Here is a 22520-nt window from a genome sequence, read left to right as displayed (position 1 = left end):
GTCATCCCACATCCCAAGGGTGCAGGTGATACTCGCGATTGCCAATCTATCTGAGAATAATAAGCAGCCGGAGGCTCCGCTGGCCACGTCTGACCCATCAGTGTCAACGCTAACCTCAAAATCCGATAGAGGTCACGAAACGCTGCACCCACGCCGTATTCCTTCTGCACATTAAAAAATGATGCTAAAAAAATGGATCCACTCGTAGGTGTTGAGCAAAATGTCTCAGGCTGAAATAAATTATTCTTTGGCGGGGGGGGGGGGGGGGGGGGGGTAATGAAGAGAAAAAGTTCTGGTGATGCTCTTAGAAAAAATTAATTTAGTTTTACAGGAAACTGAGGTCAAAAACATGGAAGTCAAACCATAATGTCACCTACTGAGGTTCACGGCTGCGTTACGCCATTAAAATAACAGCACACGGCTGGTTGGTGGCAGAACCTGAAGTCTCAGCGTGATGTCAGACTCATTGTTCTCTGCTACTATTTTCTGCACTAGTTAATATGAAGCAGCATCAAAGATCCAGCGCCCCCCCCCCCCATCCCCCCTCCCTGCATGCATCGACTCTTTCATGCTGACAACATAATGAGCATGTAAACTTTCAGTCCAAATAAGAACAAGAAAAACACCATAATTACAGATGTGGTGATTGTTACTGATTACTTCTTAATGTTTTAGCTGTCAGACAGTATGGAGGGAGCACTTTGTGTGGCTCCTAAAAGAACACGACACAATTTAGGACACAACGATGACCTCGATGTCACGCTGAGAGCACGAGCTCGAGCTGCTTTGTGCGAACGTAGCGTGGGATCTGAGGCCTGTGTCAAACAAATGTTTGTTGGTATAATCCACCTGAAACCCCCTTTCTTTCCAACAGTGGAATCACCCGGGGTCTGTCTGAAAATTTCTGTAACTTTCCAAAGACAGACAATCAAACAGTCACATGATGCAGTGATCGGATAACTCTGCAGATGTGTGAATTTCTGCAGACTTTGAGCTTTTCTCTCAAGGTTTCTGGTTTCTTCACTGTGTCACTTTTCATGTGAAGTGCACCATAAATGCCTTTGTGAAAGGACTGTTTGGAAGTGTGCATCTTTATCTCCATGTCTAAGATTCAATGTTGAAACTTCTTGGAGTTCTTGGAGAGATGTTGGTAGACTTACTTTTACTTAGAGCTGCACGATATGGCAAAAAAAAGTCATGTTGCGATTATTTGACTGAAGCTGCAGTTGTGATATGCGACACAATTAGAGGGATTGATCATTTTTCCAATGCAATTTTTCATTTTGACTGAAAAAAAGACCAATAAAATCATCATGATGTGGCATTTTTCGGGGTCTGTACCAAACAAAGATGTTTTCTTTCATCTGGAGACCAAGGTCAGGGCATCTCTGCTTTTAATGCCATTTTCTCACACATTTTTCATTTTCAAAAAATTGCGGTTTGCTTCTGGTTCTGCAACTTAGACACTGTTATTGACATCAACTAAATTGTTGTGCTTTAAGAAACAGTTAACAAAACCGTCAACATGAATGCTACTTTAATAATTAATTAGAAATCTTAAAATGTAAAGTAATTTGTAGGACTACTGGATTTTCAGGACTCCACAAATCTCTGGTAGATGAGTAATATTTGCTACTTTACACATGATGGCATGTTTTATTTTTTTTAATATCAGTTGTAATTATAGTCAGCTGTAGGTATAGTTTGCTTCTGCCATTTGGTCTGAATGTTATGTGAAAGCGAGGTCGTGCCACATGGTTTGATTTTAACTTGCCAGATGTTTCCAGCAAAGAAAAGACTTTATAATGTACTAAATCTCTGTTAATGCTGTTTTATGTCTTGCAAAGTAAAAATGCTCTTTGAATATGTGGCCAGTCAAAGGAACATGGGATCCTCGTACCGTTTTGCATCTTAACAATACAGCAGGAGTTTCCTTTTGGCCTGCAGCCCACCATTTTAATTTCAGTCTGGGCACCCCTGCTCTAAATGAAACACCAGCGTGTGCTCTGTTTCTGCCTGCCCTTAAAATAGATGCTAATAATATCACTGTAATTTCATGTATATTGGATTCCTGTTTATTTTTCATTAAGTCAAATTTAAAACAAAGAAGATGCTAATCGAGGGGAAATTTTGCTTTTCCTCACACGTTTTTTTTTTTTTTTTCTCCAAGCTGGCTTTCCGGTTGTCTTTTTGAACTTCAACGCTCGGTCGCTCCCACAATGAAAACTGCACAGCTCACAAAATTAAAATACAAAGAAATTAAACATCTGAAACAGAAAACTGAGGGATTACAACTTCAAACCATCGGTGACTACAGCACAGAGGAAGTAATGGTGTGTTTGTGTGTGTGAGCGTGTCTGCAGCTGAGTAACTACAGGGTTCCCTACTGGTTGCTGTGATGAGGGTCTTTGTTTTCACTACAACACACACACACACACACACACACACACACACACACACACACACACACACAGGCACGCACACAAACACACACACACTGAGACAAATCCCTGCAGTTACAACACACACACACACACACACACACACAGGAAGCACACACATTTCCTTTTACATGTCAAAAGGATTTGAGAAAAAACTTGCCACTTTTTCTGTGCATCTGTTTTGTGTGTGTGTGTGTGTGTTGAAAATTTGGCCAACCCAGAAAGCGTGTTATGAAGAGAACAAACAGAACAAGCAGTGAGGTCAGAGAGTGGCCCGGAGTAACCGCTTTCCACCCTGCTGTGTGTGCGTTTGTCGTCTTCGCAAGTTTACCAAACTGTGTGTGTGTGTGTGAAGTTTATCTTTAAGTCTCTTCAGGTCAAGAAAGGGGCATTAGTGATCAGGGTTTTTTTTTTTTTTTTTTGAGACGTAGAGGTCGTTCGCAATAAATAATAAATGGTCCTCCACCGTGACATGACTGGATGAGTAAACAGTCCAATCTGTTGCTAAGGCCCCTGCGGACCCGCCAGGCCCAGAATAGGTTCTCCATGCTGGGGGATTGGAGGCTCAAATCCCGGGATCTGGTGTCCACGGGCCTGCAGGGGTGGGGCGGGGCAGGGCGGCCAAGGGGGGGGTGGTGCTGAAGATCATAAATCCTTCCTCATGTTGTGTTACTTTTCCTCACACGCTTCACTCTGACGAACACACCTAAAGTGACTTCCTCGTACTGGAAACAGACAACGTGCTCCGAGTTTTAAACAGTTTTAAACAACTGAAAATCATGTACAGTCACTTCATTATATTATAAGTGGATTTTAGATGCAGTCTATAGTGCTCGACCGTTCTAGTCCTAAAAAAATCTGTGACATTGCTTTGGACTCATTCACTCCAATCTGGGGATTGTATAAAAACAGACAAGAACTTTTACTGGAGCTCTGTTTCAAGGGATAGTTTGGATTATTTGATTTAGGGTTGTTTGAGGTACTTGCTGATAGTCAGTGTGTTACCTACAGAAGATGGAGGTTAGCACAGCCTGAGTTTGGAGAAGCAGAGAGGAGAACCGGCACGGAAGCGAAGCAATTTAATGCTGCGGATAGGGTCAACAGCAAAACAGTATTTTCGCCACTTAAAAATGTTCTTAAGAAAGCTCCACCTAAAAAAATCAATACCAGTTTAAGTGCATGATATATTTAGAATATTTTCACCACTTTACTTTGCTGTCAGACAGCCTTTTCTAATGGGAAGCTGCTGTTACACGGGCAAAATATCGCTCTCTTCAAACCAACCAAACTCCATTAGCAAAATCAGTAATTTTACCTCACAGAACACAGGAGCTGCTGGTCTACCGCTGCCTCAATCTGTTAGTTTGTTTGTGTCATTGTGCGACTTCAGTGAATCAGAACTATCCTTTTAAAACACCGAAATCACACAAAAACACAAACTCGCTTACAGGTCAAGGCAGCAGCAGACCTGCAAATCCTGTTTCCTGCAAGGTAAAATTACTAATTTTGCCTATGTAGTTTGGTTTGTTTGGAGAGTGATATTTGGCTTCGGTTGCACTGATGCATTAGACCCTTCTTAGTCTTTATTACAGGGTGATGTGGGACACATTACAACACAACTGTACTGTAAACTAAAGTTTACAAAATATAAAAGTATTTTTTCCCTTTCTCTACTGCCTAATAAATAACATATTATTTCAATTTTTTGTCTAATTTGACAGCAGGTATGACTGTTATGTCATGCTTTATGTAAAATAAAGTGCAAGCTTGGAAAAGGCTGTCTGACAGTAAGGTAATGTGGTGAAAATATTCTAAATATTTTTAATATTTAAACTGATAATGATTTGTTTGTTTTTTTTGATGGATCTTTTTTTTAAGCCCGTCCACCAGTTAATCAATAAACTAATTAATGAAAAAAGTATATCCCTAATACATGGCGTAGCTTCTGTGCTGGTTGGTATGCCAATCGGCTTCAACCATTTGTAACACACTCAACTTCAAATAATCCAAACTATTCCGTTAATTCTTCCTGACCACGGATGCTGGAAATCCAGACCACCTCTAGCAGCCATCTGGACATTCAGAGAACTGAAGTTACATAAGTAACTGGTTTGGAGACGTAATGTGAAAGGAGATGCGGAGATTGAGAGCGTGGAGTGAATGTAGTTCAGACGTGCAGCAGTGTGAATGCAGCCTCAGCTGAGGAAGAGGAGGAGGAGGAGGAGGAGGAGGAGGAGGGGGACTAAAGAGGCTCTGACCTCTGGGGACTTGGAAAATATTCATCTCCCCTAAGCAGGGAGAGTTAAGGGGGGCAGGCTTTGTCTAACACACCCCCCTCCAGTCCCCTGCTCTTTTGTTGGGAGGTAGCATTCACACACACACACACACACACACACACACACACAAACATGTAAAGCTCTCCAGCAGTGAGGCTCTGACCAGCTGTCTTTATTCTGAAAGATGGCCGCCGTCACTCATAAACACAGCGAGCTCGCAGAGGACGGCGAGCAGGAGGAAATGTCTCTAATAACTTCATCGTTCTCTCCTCCTCAGCGTCTGAACGTTCTGCTTTTCCCACGCTGTTCATTCACTTCAGATTTGACATTTTCAGCGTGTAGAAGGAGCTCCAATTTCTTAATCACCAGATTCAGGAGCTGCCAGCAGTTGCCACAAAGTCCTTAACATCCCTGTGACCCTTTAAATCATCAAATATTTGAGGTAGAAATGAGAAAGAGTTTTTTAAAAAGCAAATCCACAGATATATATACCAACCATTAACCTTTTTGGAGCGACTGCCGAGGGATTTAACTTCTAAATGCTACATTTAATCTAAATCAGACTTGTTTAATTGGCGGCCTGCGATCAAAATCCTGCCTTTTAATGACCTTAATCCAGCCCTGTGATCATTTATAATCATATCATGGTGATTTTATTCAAAGTTTGTGAGTGTTTACATTTTTTATTAGAAGATTATCCTTTTATTATGCAGCTAATGAGCCCATTCAGTGGTTCTGTCTGTTGTAGGGATGCACCTGAATCTGAATACATTAGTCGAAAAAAGCACAAATAATGTGATAATGTGACTTTTTTCTACCCAAAGTTGCATGTTATTGTTTGAGAAAAAAATCTGTTTCATATGTGCAGTTTCTCCAAATCAGTATCATTATGAACGACCACAAAATAAAAATGCCCACTCAGTTTGCAATAAAGAACTTTGATTTCACTAACTAGTTATTTCATTTTCTACACATTAATATTGAAAAAGAAATACTGAAAAGGTTTTTCTGTTTATCCAAACTTTGTTCAGTAGTTTAAAAAATAAAATAAATAAAAGTTAATGTAATAGGGGAGAACGGGGAGTGTTGTAACACCGGGTTTATTGTAACAATGTCAGTTTTACTGATTAGAAAAAATATATATGCCGATATTCAACCAATTTGATGCTTTTAAGGCAAAGAAAATACACTGGCAATGAAGTAATAGGTTAGAAAACACAACATGTTAAGTTAATGTGACTTCCAGTATAAACCACACCTACTTCTGTTCTTCCACCTGAATAAGGAGACAGATACTTTTGTTGATTTAACAGATATCGATATCAATAATTCAGTCTCTTTGCACCTCTAGTCTGTTGTTAAGCACAGAAACAATTTATTAAAAAGCTTTAACCCGGCTGTTTAGGCAGAGAGAACTGAATGAAAAAAAAAGTTACATGCAAAATTGTGTTTCTTAAATCAAAAAACTACTCCTAGGATTACAAAGGTACTTTGTTTTTTCCTTTATGTTTGAACATAATTGGGTTTTTTTCAGTTTTGGTTTGCAGGGGAACCTCAGTCAACTGTCTCCTGTCCTGTTTTCTGTAGATCTACTTAGATCTTCTATGTGCTCATCTAAGAAAAGAAAACCTGATTTTGAAGATGCTGCTTGGAGAACTGTAAAAGCTACATGTATACAGTCACATCCTAAGTTAGCTAATGTTAGCAAAACGTAACTTAAGATGTGAATATATGTCATTTTACCTCAGTAACATCTTCAAATTTTAGGTTTTTTTTCAATATAGATGAGCACAGGATATCTAAGTAGCCTATACTGAACAGGAACGGGAAAGGCTGGCCGAGGTTCCCCCGGGTACCAAGCTTGTTCAACTGTTATTGGAGCAAAGAGCAAAAAGGGGCGGGACTTAGGGAGGGTCAGTTGTGAAAAGCAATCAAGTGGAGACAAAATAATGGGTGTTTTACACATTGAAACTAACTTTAACTAACTTTTAACTTCACAGGTGAGACATAGGAACTTGGTACTTTTCTCCTTTTTTCTAAATCTTAAAAAAAAAAAAAAAAAAAGGTAACTGAACAGACCTGATCTAAATGTTGAAGTCAGTATAACCAAATCACAGATGAGTGTGTTCTTTAAAAAGAGCATTTTTTCCTCTTAAAAGTATCAGGATGACTCATAACACCGGCAGCTTCTAATACTGTGTGTTTTGCCTCCATGCCAGAAATCACAGAGGCTGTTTTTAAAATGGAGGACGTTTCAGTTTGAAAATAACATTCAACTTATTATTAGGAAAAATAACATGCGGCTCCTGTTATTTAAAAATCTGAATAAATGATGGTATCTAAAAAATAATTTACAGACAGGGTCACCCTAATAATAAATGATAAATAGATGAGGTAATACCTCCATCTGTTTATCATAAACAGAAAGCCGACAGAGTGATCTGATAGAACAACAACCTCCAGTTTAAAAAGAGGTTTTGTGAGAACCAATCAGGTGCCTCCGTACTGGAACAATCCCCATCATCAGGGCGTCTGCGTAGAAATCGAAGCAGACGCGGTGGCTACGCTAACAAAGATAACTGAAGCAGCCGCCTCCTTTCTCTCCCTTCAGTCTGTGTGTGTGTGTGTGTGTGTGTGTGTGTGTGTGTGTGTGTGTGTGTGTGTGTGTGTGTGTGTGTGTGTGTGTGTGTGTGTGAAAACGGTGTGTATTGTTCACAGAGCGAGGCTATTTCAGAGGAGGGGGCCCTTCCAGTCGTCCTCGCTGCATCGGCCCTTTCATCGTTCCCTTCATCCATATTCATCGCCGCTGCGCTCTCCTCACCTATCAGCGCCCAGCTAGCTGTGACCGGCGTCTCGCGCCACCAATCGCACGCCTCCTTCTGTGGGAACGCTCCCGCCCCTCATCCCCTTCACCCCACCCTATACAATGGCCGCTTTTTTTTTTTTTTTTTTTTTTACTTTGACGCAGTGGCTCGAGAAAAAAAGAGGAAGAAGGAGAGGGTGGAGGAGGAGGAGGAGAGTCCTGCCGACGGCGGCTGCGAATCGATCGACAGCCTCGGAAACGGTTGCCGAGCGAGCGTCGTCAATGGCGATTGATGAAGGAGGGGGTGGGTGGGTGGAGGACGAAGAAAATGATGGGAGGACGAGGGTGAAGAAGGACGGGAGGAGGGTGCAGTCGTGATGGTCTGGAGGAGAGCATGATTAGTATGGATGAGGAAGGAGAGGAAGATGGAGGGAATGGAAGAGGAGGAAGAGAGGGGAGCAGCCAAGGAACGCTCGCCAATGAACAAAACAGGCGTGTCGCAGAGGAGAACGCCGTGTTCTAAAGACGCCGAGGACGGTCTTTATTTTACAAAACTGTTTGAAATTCATGTAGGAATAACAGCTCTGTATATTTTGTAAGAAACAGATCAAATAACTTATTATTTCCTTAAAAGAATGAACTTTTTTCTATGTATTCTGGCTCACATTGCTGCAGCTTTAGCAGTATTTTAGGTCTGAACCCCCTCCGCCTGGGTGCCAAACGCGGGGCTGCTTCCTCCTCGACGGGCCGAACAGGCGATCGATGTGAGGAAGGCAGCTCCTCTTTGTACGGACGACCCCCCCCCCCCCCAAAAAAAGCTGCTCCGCTCAGCTCCGGCAGCAACAGCAAACACTCGGATCAATAGCATGAAAGGCCTCGTCTCACACCGTCAAGGCTCAATACACAGCATGCACGTGTGTGTGTGTGTGTGTGTGTGTGTGTGTGTGCATGTATCTGCAGCACAATTCATCATTTACACACCTCTTCATTGCTCTCATTACACTTCATTCAGGCTGGTATTTAGAAATTTGCGATACAATTCCTGAACGATACTTTTGCCGTGCTAATTTTATAAAATCCTTCTTATCAAAATGAAAGTTTGCACACAACGTCAAAGCTACCACAGAGGTCTTTTTTAATTTTTTAATACATACAGTACCAGGCAAAAGTTTGGACCATCTTCTCTTCATTTCTTTATGTTTATAAGAAATGATTCAGGTTATACCAAAAGTGTGCAAAGCTGTCATCAAAGCAAAAGTTGACTATTTTAAAGAATTTAAAATATCAAAGAGGAAAAAACTTTTGCACACTTGTAGATCGACGGGTGTGTAGGAGAAGAGCATGAGATGATGATAAAAAGCAAAAAGGTTTAATAATTAAATCTTTGATTGTGAGTGCAAAAGAGAGTCATTTGGCTTTTTAGGAATCTAAAATTTTCACACATAATTCCATATTTCAGAGTGTTGATGTCCCCAGTGGGAAACTGGAATGCAAAATAAATAAAAGATAAATCCAAACTTTTGACTGGTATTATATATTTGAAAATGTAATGCCTTTATATGTGGACTTTATTGCTTTATTGCACACATCGGTTGGCTGTTTTTCTGCTTGTCTGTGTACACTGTATCTGTTCCTACCAAATAAACCATAAATAAGTAAATTATATTTCTCATAATGTTAGAATTTAAGCAAGGAGATGCTTAGTTGTTTGTTGTATTGTGAACAAAAGTTGCATCATCTCACCAGCAGAGCTGAGCAGCTCTACATGCACAGTTACATATTTCTATTGTACTGTTATTTAAGTAATTTAATTTTTTTTTTACTGTTATGTCCTGTTTACCTTTTAGATTATGGCTTATTGTTTTTCATGAACTTTTCATTTGTAATTTAGGGCAAAACCTGACAGATGCTGCAGTGAGTCTGACAGTGAAAGTGATTTCACTGTCGTACCCCCGACTCCTCCTGCATGGCTCAGGCTCATGATCTCAGTCTGCAGTCCTGATTACACATCACAGTATAAAGCTTTAGTTTCATTTTTCAGCAAAATATATATAAAAAGTATAAATCTGTTTGCCACAATCTCACTAAACTTCAGTTTTCTGCTTTAACTCTTTGGTTTTCCAACTCAAAGCAGTTTTACAACATAAACCACACTTTGGAGATTTACTTCTACAATATCAAAATTTGGTATCGAATGACGAGGCGTTTTTTGATACTCGATGGTATTGAAGTGATTCGGTCGGAGCAATAAAACATTCAGTACCAAACCCCGCTGTTCAGGGTCTTCAGCTCTGCTTTTTGCAACTTAGGTCAGACAGAAAACACAAAGATGACTACGCAATGCACACACACCCACACAGGCACACACACTGAAATCTTCCGCCCTACTGCGAGTCCCCTAATGTCACTTGGCAAGGGCATTTCAAGGCCCCACCCCCTCCTCCTCCTTCCCAACATCCCGCTGCCAGTCCATCCATTTACTAAATGAATGTATTATATCTTACAGACAGGAGAGGAGAGGAGAGGAGAGGAGAGGAGAGGAGAGGAGAGGAGAGGAGAGGAGAGGAGAGGAGAGGAGAAGAGAAGAGGAGAGAAAAAGAAAAAGAAAAAGAAAATCCCATCTTTTAAAGTGATGAGAGGACTGAACGCTCTGTACGTCCAGGTCAGCAAACTTTTCCCTGACTGCTGAACCTGTGGGCGTCCCCGCTCGCATGTTCATTTTCTGACCACCTACATGAAAACGGAAAAAAGAAACATCCAATTTATTTTGTTTGCGCTTACATAAGACTTCTTACAGTAATGGCTTATACAAGCAGTTTGTTCCTGAGAGCTGCGTTTGTTCTGAATGGACTGAATCTGTCTCAGTTCTATTAGTCTGAGAGAAGCTGCTGCATTCCAGGTATCAGAGTATCAGTACTGATTATATGCTAGGGATGTTAATGATTATTACCATTTATTGATTGGTTGCCATTAAGAATTTAACCTGTTGAAAGTGTATTAACCAATAATCTATGTTTTGTGCACCATTTCTGCAGAACTAACAGGTTTTTTCGTGATTTGTTTTGGTTTGATTTGTCTAGAAATTACAGAATTGCATCCCATTTTATTATTCTGTTTGTTTAAATTGTTTATGCTTTACAAATTCATGCTTCAAATAACTACTGTGCCACTAGAATTGATAAGATAAACCTTCAAATGAGAAAAGGGCATGTGTTTTTAATCATATTAATCATTAATGATTGATCGATTGTTGATTAAGAAAAAAGCTGAAAATGTGCAATTCTTATTATGCAGCACTCTAAACTAGAAATGTACAGACTTTTTCACATGAAGGACCCCTGAAATAGATGCACATTCGACCAAGAATAACCTGAGTATTTTTTTAAATATGTTTAAGCTGCAAGATAATAAAGTTTTCATAGTCACTATTAATTCAAATCAATCAAAATGGTCAGCCTTATTTCTTATAAAATAGATAAAAGTTAAAATATTATGTTCCCTTTTTTTTTCTAGGACCCTCTACAACCCATTCAAGGACCCCTGTTGGTCTTCGGACTCTAGTTTGAAAACCACTACTCTAAACAATGTCTGTTTGTAGAGTCAGTGGAGAGTTTTAAGCCTGGATGTGGTCTGCATGCTGTTTGTTTCCTACCAAGAGGAGACAAAATGTGTGATGAAAATAATTATTATTTCAGGGCTCAGAAACGCTCAAATTCAAACACATAATCATCAAAAAATATTGCAAACAAATGCACTCAGCACAAGGTGAGGGGTAAACGAAAATGTATGCTTTAGCCTTTCAGCCTTGTGTGTCATAAATACTGTTGATGTGTCTCTGCAACGAAGCCACTCTTTCTCTAAATTAATAGTTCTTGGCAAATAAAGTGATTTAGCAACATATTTATGGCATTTTAATCAGATTTATTGTCTTATTTCCAAGTGATTCTCAACAGCCTTGGATATCATCATATCCTGAATCATTTTGACTGTTTGATACTGTAAAATCATTTAACTCAGCGCCAGCGCTGCTGTAAATTCTCCTCAAGACTCAGTGATATTCAGATCAAGGTTTCTACATCTTTTCCAAAGTATTTGACTTTGGAAAAGACGCACATTTCAAGGTGCCTTTTCAAGCTTTTCCAGCACCTTACAGCTGTGGTAAATGACATGTTTATACACATATACTCAAAATGATTTATTTCATTTTTTCTTCATGTTAAATCTGATGATATTGTGGCACCAAAACCACAATCATGCTTCATATGCAGGCAAATTAAAGGAAAACAGTTTCATGTTTTCAAATGTATGTGAGGAGACTTAGGCTTTATAACCTGGCTGAACCAGTACACAACTGTTTTATTTTTTCACCTAAAAAGCAAAATTGTTCCATCAGGAGGCGAGTTATTAATGCACTTACAAATTCAAGCAGTTTCAAGCACTTTATCCAAAATCAAAGCCCTTTTCAAGCCATGAAAATTCAAGGATCTCCAGCACTCATATGAACCCTGTCAGATTAAATTTTTTGTTGTCAAATAAGCAATTTACTGGAGAATAATCAATTCTTCATGACCTTTTCCTTCATATAAATGTAGCCTAATTTAAAATTAATAATAAAAAGAACTCTGCATGGTAAAAATAGCGGTCCCTGATTGGCTGACATGCAGCAGGAAGATTATGAAATGATCTAAGTTTAAACTTTTGAAACTAAATCAAATATTAACAATGACCTCATTAAAGGTCTCTGATCATATATGTACATGATGAGAGGGAAATCCAAATTCCTTTAATGTGGTGGGGGGGCCTGCTGGGCCGGGGCTGAGGGGTGAGGGGCGGGGGGGGGGGGGGGGGGGGGGCAGAGATAAGAATGGGTTTGGGCTGGTGGATTAAAAGGCTGTGGGGGGGTGGGGGGGTGGGGTGCGGCTAGAGGGTGGAGGAGGGCTGTGAACAGCAGCAGCGACCGCAGCGACTCATTGATCTTCTCTGCTTTAAGACCTTCAGCTTTTTATAAGACGTGGCTGCCGTGATTTATGACCCTCAGGGGCTACAGTAGTCCCATATCACCCTGTTCCTACTGTCTGACAGCTGACCGGCTCTTTCTCTCTAATGTCACCTCCCATTTCCTCACACACGCACACACGCACACACGCGCACACACACGTGTCCTGATAAACCGTGGACACAAACCAGCCAGAAACTCCAGTGGAAAAATTCGTCTTTTCTTTGAATTAAATGTCTCACGTCTCATCCACGCTGGAAAACACTTTGCATTAAAGGCCTCCGGGTATGTGTCTGAGCTGCAAAACACGACTGAAAAATTATCATTTTCTGCTCCGATGAGGAGAAATATTTGTGATTGAAAAGCTTCTTTCTTTTGGAGCTCTGCACTTCAAGATTCATCACTGCAGTCATGTGATTTTCACTCAGCAGCAGCTGCACTGTGCATCTTCTGCAGCAGGGCTGGGCGATAAGGCTTATTATTAATATCTCTATTAGACCTGCAACGATTAATTGATTATTAATCCATTACCAACTATTTTTATAATCAATTAATCAGTTTGAATAATTAAAAAAAAAAGAGAGAGTCAAAATTCTCTGGTTTCAGCTTCTTAAGAATCAATAAACAAACAATAAACTGAATATTTTGGGGTTGTGGACAAACAAGGATGTTGAAACACTGATCACCATTTTTCATAATTTTCTGACAATTTATAGACCAATCAGCTAATCAATTAAGATATTTTGCAAAATAAGACATATATCTCATTATTCTTTTAAATAAAAAACTACTAGGGCTGGGTGAGATAAAATCAATCACAGTATTTTTGACCAAATACCTCCATACTGATATTGTGACAGTATTGTAGGATTATTTGTGTTTTCGGAAAATAAAAATGCAATGAGGTTTTTGATAAATAATCATCAATAATGTGGATATAATGACTAAATGGGTAAAGTCAAATCATAGAACAGCTTGAACAGCCTGGCGAGTTCAGAAAATTACATCACTTTACTGCGATGCAGCCTTTAAAGGAGCAATACGTAACAGTTTCGTGTCCAAAAATGAGTCCTGCAGTCCAAATCACAAGTTGGAGCCACAGAAATCCTCTTTAATATATAGTCTGTGGTTGAAGCAAGTTGTTTCGTTGTTTGTATTTACATCATAAATTGACAATAACACATGACAACGAGTCCTACACTGTTAATCAAGTTAATCAGCTGTTTATAACTGTCAGTTGTCTGTCAATGTAAAGTTACGCCTGAAAAACAAAATCCCACTGCTCTGAAAATACACACTGACTGTCTGCCAGACTCCATTAACATTTTGCTCAATTTAACCGTTATAAACATCTACTCCTTCTAGAAGATTATTAATGATTTCTTATCACTTATAAACAGATGTTTATTCATTTGGTGAACATTCGGCATTAATTTGAACTCTGATTAACATAAAATTGGCAAATAATAACACAAGTTACAGCCCGGAATAGAAATTTGAAAGGATGCCACATCTGTTGATTATTTTCTCAATTAATCAATTAGTTGTTTGGTCTATAAAATGACAGAAAAAAGGTTGATCATTGTTTCCCAAAGCTCAATATGACATCCTTCAATGTCTTGCTTTCCAAACAACCGAAAGATATTCAGTTTACTGTCATAAAGGAGAAAAGATATCAGAAAATATTTACTTTTAAGGAGCTGAAATCAGAGAATTTTGATTTGAAATTTTGTTCTTTAATAATTACTCAAACTGATTAATAAAATATCAAAATAGTTTGTGATTAATAATTGATTAATCTTTGCAGCTGTGACAATAATAATAATAATAATAATAATAATAATAATAATAATAATAATAATAATAACTTAATGTATGTAGCACCATTTAAAAACAGAGTTTGACACAGTGCTTTGACGGGCAAAGCGAGGCAGAGGGTTGGAAAGCGATACAACAAGGCCAAACAAGACCAAGACCAAATGAAGAAAAGCTGAGACAAGAAGACAGAAAAGACGCTAAAAAGCAGGACGCAAAATGTCAAAATAAAGACAATATAAATCAGGTATATATGACAATATAAACGGAAATGATAAAATAACTTAAAGGAAAAATAAAAAAAAACAAGAGCAATAAAGCAATAAGAAAGAAGAAACAATAGAGGCAAGTCTCATATGATATAATATTGATATATTGCCCAGCCCTGTTTTGTAGCCGTCACACATCACACTCTGAGCACAAGCAGTGAACATTTTAAACATCAGCATTCACAAAAACCCAAACGCTTTGATGACAACACGGCTAGCATGAGGTCAAAGGTCATCAGGACTCATCTGTGCAGCAATGTCGGGTATCATGACAAAAGAAACACTGAGATTGTATAAAAAAGCATGAAAATGGATGTCATGGAACTGATCAACATACAGTATAAACAATATCAGCATGCATTATCCTGGGTCATGAGTAGAATATGAGGGTGTTACATGTTAAAGCCTATTTAAATGTCAGGCCCTGCAGCAGTCGGACCCCTAAAATTTTAGACTTCAGTCTGCAGGAGATTTGTCGCTGCTGAATCAGTCCTGAAGCATTGAAGAAGGTTACAGTAAAGATTATAAAACAGGTAGAAGATCAAAATCAAAGTCTCTCTTACCATGAGTCTCAGTTTCTTGGTGAGGGAATACAATGCCTTCAGTTTCAAATAGGGGCTGCAGGAAGGCCACTACAGAGAGAGGAAGCACAGGGGTGGGGAGTGTGTGGCGTAAACTAATCATACAGAGGAACATTACACAGTATTATTAAGATCTCTTAGCAGCACTTTTTCAGACTTTTCTAGAACTTTAAAACTGTAGCCTGGGTGCAGCTTAAAATATAAATACAAAAACATAATAGATAGAAAAGCAATTTGGGTAAAAGGTGAATATTTTGCATCAAGGGCCAAAAATATAAACACTTTCTGCATCTTATTATTGGTGAAAAATAAAAGAATCATTTAGGCTGATCTCATCTGTAGCATCTGATTAATTCAAGCTGCAAATATCAAATTCTTCGAACATATATTTGGAACAAAAAGACATTTTTTTTAAAAGCTGTCGGTGCGAAATTTTCAACCTGCAACCAAGCTCTGATTCCTCTTTCTTGTTTATTTTAAGGGGCTGTGGTGAAGTGTGTGTGTCATCCGATGCTGCCAGCTGAGGGAGGGTCGACCTGGCGGCACGGCGGCCGTCCTCCCTGCCTGAGTAAAAGCCTGGTGCTCCTCCTCCTCATCATCATCATCATCATCATCCCAACCTTTTCATTTGTCTAAATGGACGAGCTGTCTGACTGTTTACGCAGGCAGGAGGAGGACGGTCCCCTGAGGGCCGGTCTGGGGTTTTTATCATACAGTACGCAGCGTGCAGGGGGGCCTTTAGTGCTCCGAGTGCTGCATCGATCTGCAGTTAAACAACGCTGGCTAACCTGCAGCTCACCCCTCCTCAGCTCCTCCAGCCGGACACTCTCTCTCGTCCCTCTGTCTGTCTAATTATTCCTCCTGAGGACAGCTGTCATGTTTCCTGACTGGAGCTGAAGAAACTGTTAAAAATGACTGTCCTGTTCTGCTGGAAAAAGACTCCGTCACCCCCCAAAAAAATCTACAAAAAGATAAAAACTTATTGATCGCCAGGGTCACACTGAAGACTAAAGAGTTTTTTTTTAAACTGTGCCACCTGTCACTGTGCACTAAAAGGGACAGGGCACTCAAACTCTGCAGGTCTATTAAGATTTTATGTTCTTAAGACATTACTGTAACCATCACACCTACTTGGGGTAAAGAAGATGCAGAAGAACATGTTTTCTTACATCTGGAGAACAAGATTTACATTTATTCAGTACTTCAGTATAGAGGCGTTTTGTCAGACAAAAACTACATCTTCTGGTCTTGTCCACCTCTGACATGAAGCAGGTTCCTCTCTGATCAAACCTGCTGCAGGTTTTTTTTTGTACATTTTATTCACTAATTGTCTTTTTGTTTTTGTAATTTATCTCAGCTTTGACTCGTAATTCAGGCATTGGTCACATGACTTTAAAGAAACACTAACGATCACATTTCATTCATTTGTTTCTGTGGGGAGTTTTGTGTCTCATTAAGTGTCCAAACAAGTGGTTTCAAACCTTTTTCCTTAAGGGACACTTTTTTCTATTGTTGAGTTTGACTGATGACCCCTGACTAAATTTTATTCTTTAACTCAGGCTTCTTTTTTTCTCATTGACAGCAGGTCACTGTTCTGTCAGCTCTTTGGTTGTTTTAACTGGCAGAGAGTGAAGCCTTGTCCTCATCCTGGGAGATTTTTTTAACTTCATATCTTAGATAATTAGATGATCTTAAAAATATATATATATAATTGAGTTTTCTTCACAGAAATGAGTGAAATGCTGAGTTCACAGGCCTGCTGTGTTGTTTTCTTACACTCCTTACAATTAAAAAGGTCCCATGACCCCCAGGCTGTGAAACAGCTGTCTGAACTCTGTTTTAGAGACTTTTCTGTCCTGATATGAGACACATTTGGGCAAAACTGAATGCTTTTTTTTTTTTTTTTTTTTTACATGAAAGTAAAAAATATATAATATAATATAATATAATTAATCAGCATTATATCTAAATATCTCTGCCACTTAATATTAGAATATTATTCTCCAATATAAAGTCCTTTTATTGACATTTTTGTCTCCTAAACAGACGTGTTGCACAACATTACTTCAAGTTCACACGTTTCATTACTGTGTGTTTCTGTGGAGAGTTTTATGTTCCATTAGAGTCTAAACACACTGTTTTAGAGATGTTTCAGCCCTGAAGGGAAACATGATAAACTGAACGCTTTGTTTTGTTTGTTTTCATAAAAATAAACAAATTTACTCACATTTTACATCATAGAGCAGCTGCATGCAATTGCATTAAAAAATATGACTAACATCTGCCTGATCACAGAATTAAAGGTGCAGATCACCTTAAAATGTATGTTTTTTTTCAGAGTCTCAATGAACATCTTATTACAAATTTGAGTTTTAGGACAAACTAACATTTAAAAAAAAGATTTATTTGATTTGTTGTTTATGTGCAGTTTTATGCCTCATTTGAATTTCAACATTGTTCTCTGCAAGAAAAGAAACATATTTGGGGCTAAACTGTTTGTTTTTTTTTATATTTAAATGTAAAATTGATCTATATTCAGTATTGTATAGCAGCTGCATGTAACCACATTCAATAATATTACCAACATCAGCCTAATCTTAGTATTAAAGGTGCAGGTCATCTAAAAATGTAAATACATTTTTTTTCAAAGTCTTGATGACCATCTTATAATTTGATTTTTAGGATACACTAACATTAAACGGATTTCATGAATTTGTATTTCTGTGGTGTTTTATATCCCAATTGTATCTGTTGATTTAATTTATGTTTGTGTGTGTGGAGATTTTTAGAGTGTAAACAGTGTTTTAGATGTTTTTCTGCCCTGGCTGGAAATATATTTGGTGCTAAACTGAATGTTTTCAATATGAAAATACTTAAATTTACACACATTCATCATTATATAACAGCTGCATGCAAATATAATCAAAATTATTGATAACATCAGCCTGATCTTAGTATTAAAGGTGTAGGTCACATAAAAATGTCATCTTTATGACCATTTTTCCCCAAATTTGACTTTCTCTAAACATCTCTGCCGCTTTATATTGGAATTTTATTCTCGTTCTTGCTATTGTCACATTTTTGGAAATTTTTTCTACACTTATACATTTTCTGTTCTAGAATGGGGGGTCAATAAAGTATTTCTTATATTGATTTTTCTTTGTTTCCTTAACAGGTGCCCACAATATTGTTGTTGTTATGTTGACAGTGACAGTCAGATTTAACAGTCTGCTCTAAAATCTTCAACATTTCTAAAGGAGTCTTGTACACTCTGAATCTTTATCTAGGAGTTAAAAAATCTTCACCATCTCTTCTTCTTCGTCTCTGTTGTGTAAATAACACATTTAAAGGTGTAGTGCATGTCCAAATGTCCATGATGGGGGTGCATGGCCAGGATAGGCTACTGATGGTTGTAATGCCGGATGATGGGAATGCTTTGGCGCATGACAGCATGTAAACAAAAACCAAATATGGTGATTGCCATGGTGACATATCCATATTTCATCCAACCAGAGAATAATGAAGAAACATGATTGGACAATTTTAGAGATTAAAAATAAAAATCTCTCCCTCCGGGTGCTGCAGGTTCTTTAAAATCAGGACAGCAAAGCATGATAAAAATATCCAGGCGGCTCTGACATGCTGCTGCAGTAACACAGAGACTATCACTGTCGCATTCTGCTCTGGGTTCCCCTTGTTCTCCTCTCTGAGCTCGCCACGGGCCTGCTGTTAATGCGAGTCCGCTTGTTTATCCGCTTGTGTAATTGTACACAAAGCGGCGATGGTGGCTGATGTGTGAGATTATCACAAGGTCATCCGTCGACGGGATGAGAGCCTGAGAGCGATCACGCACCAGCCCGATCTGGCTTTCACTTGTTTACATCCTGATTTTGGCTCCAGCATGGCCGCTGTGCATGGCTGCGTGTGCGTAAATCTGAAGACGCAATAAAAAAAACAAAAAAAACACCCGATTCTGTTCATGTAAGGAGGCTGAAACAGGCAGGATGTACGTGAAGGGAACCGCCGGCTTCCCTCCAAATAAATCCCCCCTCAGCTCAGCTCAGCTCAGCCCCTCTCATTGTTTCCTTTCCATCAGCAGCGGCGGCCCGGGATTATTTTAATAAATCTGATGGAAAAACCGCTCATTTAATGAAAAATCGTGCATTTCATGTGTAATTTCATGCGTAATTGTGGCACAAATCTGTTATTCTACGTCTCTAACATGCCGCTGTGTACGTCAAGAATCAGATCAACCTGCTCTCCTTCCCTTTCTCCCTGCCTGCCTGCCTCAGGACGAAGCAACATTCACCGACCAGCTACCCGCATCCCCATCGCTCTTACCTCCCGTGTTTGTGCGTTTGGTGCTGCTGGCCTCCGTCGGAGTCTCCAGGGGTCTTTTACGCGAGTCCGGGGGATCGGACTCCATGTGTGGCTGCTGATTGTGATGGTGAGGATTTGAAAAAATCCCGTTTTGCTGTACAGCTCCGCCGGCCATCATTTTCGAGCTTGCTCTTGGATGCTTTGCGCTGCGTTTGCGTTTAAATCCCCCCTTTTCCCGTTTGTTGTTTTTTTACGCAGCGCAGCCGTGCAGATGAGTCCTTGGAGAAGGCGAAAAAGCGATTTAGGAATTGGAAAAATACGCCTGTTTCTTACGGACGGGGAAGGTTAGCTGCGCGTTTTTCTCCGTGGTGCGTCTCAGCGTGCGTACAGAGATGCTGCGCAGGGACAGAAAGGAAGAAAGAAAGAAGCGCTGGAGGAAAAAAAATCCGAAAAACCTCTGCAGATGGAGATGATCTAGGCTACTAAAAAACGTGCAAATGGAGCGTCAATCTTCCATCAAGCTTGTGATATGCGGGCTAGGATATGTGTGTCATTCCGCTGTACTCATGTCAGGCGGTGCAGGATGGTGGCGCTCCTCTGCAACAGCCAGCGAGACGGACAATAAATAAAAGAAAACAAAAAAACACAACCGAGAGACAAAGAGGCCAAATCAACCGAAGAAAGAAAGAAAGGAAAGAAGGTCGGTGAAGGAACAATAATAATAATAGAAAATAAATCCGCTGCCGTTACTGGTTTTCTATTCTAATTTCTGTCTTCTTATCGTGTCCTGGCTCCGAGCTTGAAGACACCCAGGGGTGACGGGGTGCGTGAGGACGGTCCGGAGACGCGGAGCTGCAGGGACACTCAGAAAGAGAAAGAGACGCTTTTTCCTGCTCGTTCTCTCGGTGAAGATGCTGCAGTCTTGCGTTCAGAGCATCCCTCCTCTGACTGGCTGCGAGAGGGAGCGCAGGGGAGCGGCTGACGTCACAGGGCCCCGCGTTACCTTCACGGACATCCCGTAAACAGAACTTGCAGACCACTGGGGTTTGTTTGCTCCAGTTAGGTTTATTGTTTGAGCTTAGTATTTATTAGTTTCAGTACATTTTATTATAATGTGGGAACATTTGTCAGGATCAAGATTTAAGAAATTCAGATAGCCTAGTTCAGGTAAACACAACACTTTGTCAGGGCAGTCATGTAGACATCCCAAACTCAATAAAAAGAAGCACAAATGTCTCCTCACGCTTGTTGTGTTGACTAATTTGACCAAACTGGATAAAAGTGAAGACATTGCCTATACATATATATATATATATATATATATATATACATATATATATATATATATATATATATATATATATATATATATATATATATATATATATATATATATATACTGTATATATATGTATATATATTTTATTTTTTTTTTGTCTAATTTTTATTAAGTAAAATGTTTTCACACATTTCCTTGTAGAAGTTGATCATTTATTAAAATCACTTGCATTAGTGGCAACAAAAAGAGCAATAACCTTGTGGAATATTATGAAATATTTTTCCTTGATATCTCTATTTCAATATATTCATATTCATGCAGGCGTTTTTGTTCTTTTACTATTTACAATCATGTGCTTTATATGTAATTGTCATTTAAATTTGATTTATATCTGCTTTTATTCTTTATCTGGCTATCTTATCATAGGGCAAGTTTGATCTGAAAACTGTGTGTACTGTTTTGCTCAGGTTTGACATGTTTCCTCAAAATGTTGTATAATGTTGTGCAATCGGTTTTCAGGTACATGAAGTGTAGTGCACTTGCGTACAACACCCCACCGTTTACTTTATATACTTCCTAATAAGTATTCTGCTACATTTTGTTGGGGCCAAACAGGGCTTTGTTGTTGTTAGTTAAAAAAAGGCCTCCTGTAAACTTTAATCTGTCTTTTTACAGTTTTTACTGCCTTGTTTGGACAGGACATAAACCTAAAATGACTAAAGAAAATAAATTAAACGCAAAAATGTAACTCCTACTAAGTTTGAATAGGTTCCTTTTCATTTAAAAGATCAAGATATGTTGTGAAGTAAAACATATTAGAAAAAGTATGTGATTGGATTACATACATACATTCAGTGGTCTTTAAAGACATAATACGCAATATAATCTGTAGACTCATAACAGTAATCCCTCTTGATCATCACTTATGACCCACAAGAAATGTGTGATGCTGGTTGTATCTGTAGAGACTCTGCACTCCGCCTGTATTTTCTCATTATATCGCTGTGTGTTCAATGATTTTAGAACCCCAAACAGGCGAGGCACAACAATAAACCCACTTGCCGACGCTTTTAAAAACAGCTGCAACAAATCCTACTGATTCAACCTTTTACTTGGCCAGGGGTTCCCAGACTTTTCCATGCCAATACCCCCAAAAAGCATTAGCTTGTGATTCTTTTGCAAGGTCTTGAAAAAACTGCCAATTCTACAGCAAATGTACAAGAGAAAAGAAATAAAGAAGCCTTCTGAATATATTTATTTACTCTTATACATGCAACAGTAATTACATTTTAAGTCATGTATCATAATTTCTGTTATTTTTGCTTTATTTTCCCTAAAATTTCCTGAGCAGGTCCCCCTGGTGGTCACCGTTCTGAAACTCATGCAACCAGACTTTCTCATGAACAACACTCTGCAGGGTGTCATACAAAACAGTTGCACAAAAGCCAAATGAATGCAGTAAAATATTCAACAGGTTTGATGAGTTTACCAACTTTCACTTAAATAAAAAAATAATCTTTCGAACTCAACTCAAGCTCAAACGAGACGGCCTTGCCATGTTGCAGTCGCTCACATTCAACCCAAACTCGCGGTTGCCTCATTTCCGACGGCCTGCGAAGGCACCACGAGAGAGAAAGCGAGGAAAAAGAGAAGCAGAGCGACGCCTCCGCCGAGACGCGATTGGCCGAGGCTGCGTTTCTCCGGCGGAACGAAGAGGACACGCGGAGATATTCGCCCAGC

General features: G+C 39.2%; 1 protein-coding gene across 2 annotated transcripts in view; it reads right to left on the bottom strand.

Annotated features, from left to right (window-relative positions):
- nova2 (NOVA alternative splicing regulator 2) overlaps positions 1 to 20805 on the bottom strand; it is a 129062-nt gene extending 108257 nt beyond the window's left edge. Inside the window, exons 1-2 of one of the 2 annotated variants that reach the window (XM_084717511.1) lie at positions 19523 to 20805; positions 15164 to 15232 (exon numbers count right to left, since the gene is read on the bottom strand). In XM_084717511.1, coding sequence (XP_084573637.1) covers positions 15164 to 15232; positions 19523 to 19679 — 226 coding nt within the window. In that variant the 5' untranslated portion in view covers positions 19680 to 20805. The remainder of the gene's footprint in view (positions 1 to 15163; positions 15233 to 19522) is intronic. The other variant, XM_084717512.1, reaches the window with a different exon arrangement.
- Between the last annotated feature and the right edge of the window lie 1715 nt (positions 20806 to 22520).

Source organism: Lutjanus erythropterus, chromosome 4 (assembly GCF_056507025.1).
Source record: "Lutjanus erythropterus isolate fLutEry1 chromosome 4, fLutEry1.hap2, whole genome shotgun sequence".
NCBI lineage: Eukaryota > Metazoa > Chordata > Actinopteri > Lutjaniformes > Lutjanidae > Lutjanus > Lutjanus erythropterus.
Note: the sequence above shows the minus strand (reverse complement) of the source record. Positions and strands in the feature narration are given on the sequence as shown.